Genomic DNA, 4,165 nt, shown 5'->3' with positions numbered 1-4,165 from the left:
AGAGAGAGAGAGAGAGAGAGAGAGAGAGAGAGAGAGAGAGAGAGAGAATATGCCCGCGTATGCCCGCGCGCGCAATCTGTGTCTAAGTTTCTAAAGTCTCACATTGAATTCTCAAGACTCCCTGCCTTCGCTCTACCCCCCGAGGTGATCAGAACTCAGAGATGAGGAGCCTGAAAATTAAAGTGACTTTCGAACTCTCTCGGATGCAAAGATGAGGGATCAGTAAGAATTAATAAAAGTGTCCCCCCTCCCCGACCCAAACAAAAAGGGGGCGGGGGAAGCGAACAAAAAGGCCGGTGGCTGAGCCGGATGCAGGCAGCTGGCCCTAAGCCCTGCCCGCTGGCTCTGTGCGCGAGCTGGGGTTCGGTATCCCAGCCTCCTGAAGAGTGGGAGGAGCTGGGCCTGTGTCAGGCTCCCTAAGCCGTTCCTTTCAAGCCCTGAATGCCTGAATGTGAGCTGCCCACCGCCCTCCCCCACTCTGCAACCCCACTCCAGCGGCTCGTAAAAAAAAAAAAAAAAAAAAGTTTCAACAACAACAGGCTGGACCAATAGCAGCGCGCAAAGCCGGGGAAGGGGGCCGAGCAAAGGGCGCCGGAGAGTGGAGAAAGGAGAAAGCGGGCAAGCCTGGAGCGCGCGGGGCCGGGGCTCGGCGAGCCGGAGGAGCGTTGCTAATGTTTTTGTTTGTTTGCTTTTCTATGCATGCATAATGAGGGGGCGCCGCGGCACCACACGGGGGCTCCCGGCCCACTTTTGTATTTAAAGCCTCGCCGCGAGCTAGTCCGCAGCCGGGCTCCGCGGATCCGCTCCCCAGGCTCCGGGTCTCCGAGCAGAGCCGCACGCTCCGAGTTTCGGGGTCCTCCCTGCGCCTGGCGCCCAGAACTTCCCAGAGCGCGGCCCAGGCCCGGGTAGAGGGGGAGGGGACCAAGCGTCCTGGCCGCGGGAAGGCGGGATGCCAGAGCTGCGAAGTGCTACGCGCCGCTGAGCCGGGAACCGAGGAGCCGCCGGCCGCACGACTGTCTGCAGGCTCCTAGCACCATGCACCCCCGGCGCCGCACGCTCCTGCAGCCTCGCCGCGTCCCCCCGGGACGGCACTGAGCGCCTCCAGCCGCCGACCGGAGCCGGACCTGCATCGCCGCGTCTCTCAGGGAGCCCCGGCCGCGGTGCCGGAGCGAACACCCGCCTCTACCAGCCGCGGGGCCGCCGGCATGGATGGATGAGGACGCCCATGCCAGAAGTGCACGGAACTCCGACAAACTTTTCCAGCGGCCCCGCGGCCGCCACCCGAGCCTCGTCTCCACTCTGCACCCCGTCCGGCGGCCGCTGCTGCCCGCGATGCTAGCCGCGCTGCTGGGCGGCGGAGGGGCCCGCACGGGGACCTTGCCGGGCGCCTTGCTGTGCCTGATGGCGCTGCTGCAGCTGCTGGGCTCGGCGCCGCGGGGCTCGGGACTGGCGCACGGCCGCCGCCTCATCTGCTGGCAGGCGCTGCTCCAGTGTCAGAGCGAGCCCGACTGCAGCTACGCCTACAGCCAGTACTCCGAGGCGTGTGAGCCGGTGCTAGCGCAGCGCGGCGGGGCTGATGCTCCGGGGCCCGCCGGCGCCTTCCCCGCCTCGGCCGCGTCCTTCTCGCCGCGCTGGCGCTGCCCGAGCCACTGTATCTCGGCGCTCATCCAGCTCAACCACACGCGCCGCGGGCCCGCGCTGGAGGACTGCGACTGCGCGCAGGACGAACACTGCAGGTCCATCAAGCGCGCCATCGAGCCCTGTCTGCCGCGCACCAGCAGCGTGGGCCCGGGCGCGGGAGCGGGTTCGGTCATGGGGTGCACTGAGGCCCGGCGGCGCTGCGACCGGGACAGCCGCTGCAACTTGGCGCTCAGCCGCTACCTGACCTACTGCGGCAAGCTTTTCAACGGGCTGCGCTGCACCGACGAGTGCCGCGCGGTCATCGAGGACATGCTGGCCGTGCCCAAGGCGGCGCTGCTCAACGACTGCGTGTGCGATGGACTGGAGCGGCCCATCTGCGAGTCGGTCAAGGAGAACATGGCCCGCCTGTGCTTCGGCCCGGATGCGAGCAACGGTCCGGGCAGCAGCGGCTCGGACGGGGGGCTAGACGACTACTACGACGAAGAATATGACGACGAGCAGCGCGCTGGGGCCGCGGGCGGCGAGCAGCCCCTGGACGACGATGACGGCCTTGCGCGCCCGGGCGGCGGCGCTGCTGCGGCGGGCGGCCGCGGGGACTTGCCTCACGGGCCCGGGCGCAGGAGCAGCAGCAGCGGCAGTGGCAGTGGAGGCCACTGGGCGACCCGAAGCGCCTGGACCCCGTTTGCCTGTTTGCTGCTCCTGCTGCTCGGGTCACACTTGTAGCCCCAGCGCCCCTGCTGCAGGCTACTCCAGGCCGGTATGCACGACCCGGCTGATTCCCGAGCAGGGCACCTGTGGCTCGGAGACCGAAGACTGACCCACACTCTCCCCGGATGGACAGGGCCCATCCTGTACCGCAGCCACCACACTCTGCCCTCTTCTGTGCGTTTTTTCCAGGCTGCAGAGATAACCGGCTGATATATACTGCCTGCTCTAATCTGCAGAATTCAGGACACCCATTCAAAAGCAATGGAGGCCTGGACTCAGAGTGCTGAACGGTGGGGGTCTTTACAGTTCCAATGGACTTGGGGAAGGGATGTTGAGCGAATTAGGTTTGCAAAGGGGCCGGGTTTTTGTTTGTCTGTTTATTCTGTTTTGTTTTTAAACCGTTTTCCTGTGAGGGGACACGTAATACTGGTAACGACTTTAATTGCTTGTGACCACTGAGAAACACAGCAATCGTAAGTAAATAGAAAAATTCCCCTTACTGATTCATTTCTGTACTCTCGGTATAGGCCTCTGTAACGCTGAGTGTGGACTCAGCAATTGCCTTGTTGGGGATCCCCGAAATTACGACTGCATTATAATCTTAACCCCTCACCTTTAATTTTCCTGCCACCATTCTGATCCCTCTGCACCACGTGTCTTAGAATTAAGGATCCAAAAAAAACGCTAGAGAGTTACCATGGTGTTGAACAATACACGTTTTTATCCTAAAGCTCGGTACTGCCATCTAGGAAAACCTCTATGATGTTTGTCTTGTTGTCCTTTTTTTTTTTTCCTCCACCAAGAAATTCTAAGTTTGAATATGCAGAGATTGAATATTGCCTCTGCCCCTATCGGGGTCTTCCACCCTGGTACGTCGTATATAAACTGTATTAAAACTGGGGTTTCTTACCAGTTGCTGTACTTTGTATATAGAATTTTTATAAATTGTATGCTTCAGAAAATAATTTATTTTTAAAAAGAAATTAAAAGTTTTAAATCTGCATCGTTGTTGTATCACACCCCCCCCATCCAAGAAATGTATAGAACACATTGCTCACCAGGAGCCCACTTCTGCAGCCCATTTTGAAGTGGGCCCTATGTAGAAGAACAGTCTTAAAAATGTACAGTGTATTTTACAGATTTGAAGTAACGTTCTTATTTTCAAGAGAATTTATGGACATTGTAGAAATGTATAAATGCATTTCCAAACTGCCTTAAACATTGTATTTTTATAGACATCATTTTTTTAAATCCCGTGTTTTAAAAAAAAAAACTATGACTTTGTGTATTTTTGGTTGTTTTATTAAAAATGCACACCTCAGTAAAGAGTTTAAACAGTGTCTATGGTGCAGTTGCTTTCCACAGTTAAACCGAAGTTAACCCAATGATGGGGTGGGAGGGGTGTGGAGAGAGGGGGCACTGAAAGTCCATGGAGCATCAAGTGAGATTAAAACTCAGCGCAAGGCGGAATGTGAGCTAATGCTGCCTTTAATTTAATGAACAATTAGACGTCTGTAAATGGGGCAGCTAAAAGAATTTGTAACTCGCCTCTGCTGCTATTGTCATTTGTGAAGAAAATTCACAAAATACTGTCTCTTGTGTGAGGATAACCTCCCCCTCCCCGGGAGACCCACCCTGCGCACCCCCTCCCTTCTTCTCCTGACCCCCAGGAGTGTCCTCTCTGCCTTCTCATTCAATCAAACATGCCAATAACATCTGTTACCAATAGGTCTAGGAAGCCTCTGAGACTCAATACTTCAAAGCCATTTTCACACTTTTGGTGGAAAAAAAAATACAAAATTTTGTTACAAAACAT

General features: G+C 56.7%; 1 protein-coding gene across 1 annotated transcript; it reads left to right on the top strand.

Moving 5' to 3' along the window:
* The first annotated feature begins 1,057 nt into the window (after positions 1 to 1,057).
* Positions 1,058 to 3,689, top strand: Gas1 (growth arrest specific 1). Its single transcript, XM_028772144.1, has one exon. The coding sequence runs from the start codon at positions 1,210 to 1,212 to the stop codon at positions 2,362 to 2,364; it is 1,155 nt and encodes a 384-aa protein (XP_028627977.1). The 5' UTR covers positions 1,058 to 1,209; the 3' UTR covers positions 2,365 to 3,689.
* Positions 3,690 to 4,165: the final 476 nt, after the last annotated feature.

The sequence above is a fragment of the Grammomys surdaster genome, unplaced genomic scaffold, assembly GCF_004785775.1.
Source record: "Grammomys surdaster isolate TR1022 unplaced genomic scaffold, NIH_TR_1.0 211, whole genome shotgun sequence".
Taxonomy (NCBI): Eukaryota; Metazoa; Chordata; class Mammalia; order Rodentia; family Muridae; genus Grammomys; species Grammomys surdaster.
This window is presented reverse-complemented; position numbering and strand designations above follow the sequence as displayed.

Excerpts from the sequence above, each read along its gene's own strand:
- Gas1 (XM_028772144.1), top strand. The coding sequence starts at position 1,210 with ATGGATGAGGACGCCCATGCCAGAAGTGCACGGAACTCCGACAAACTT.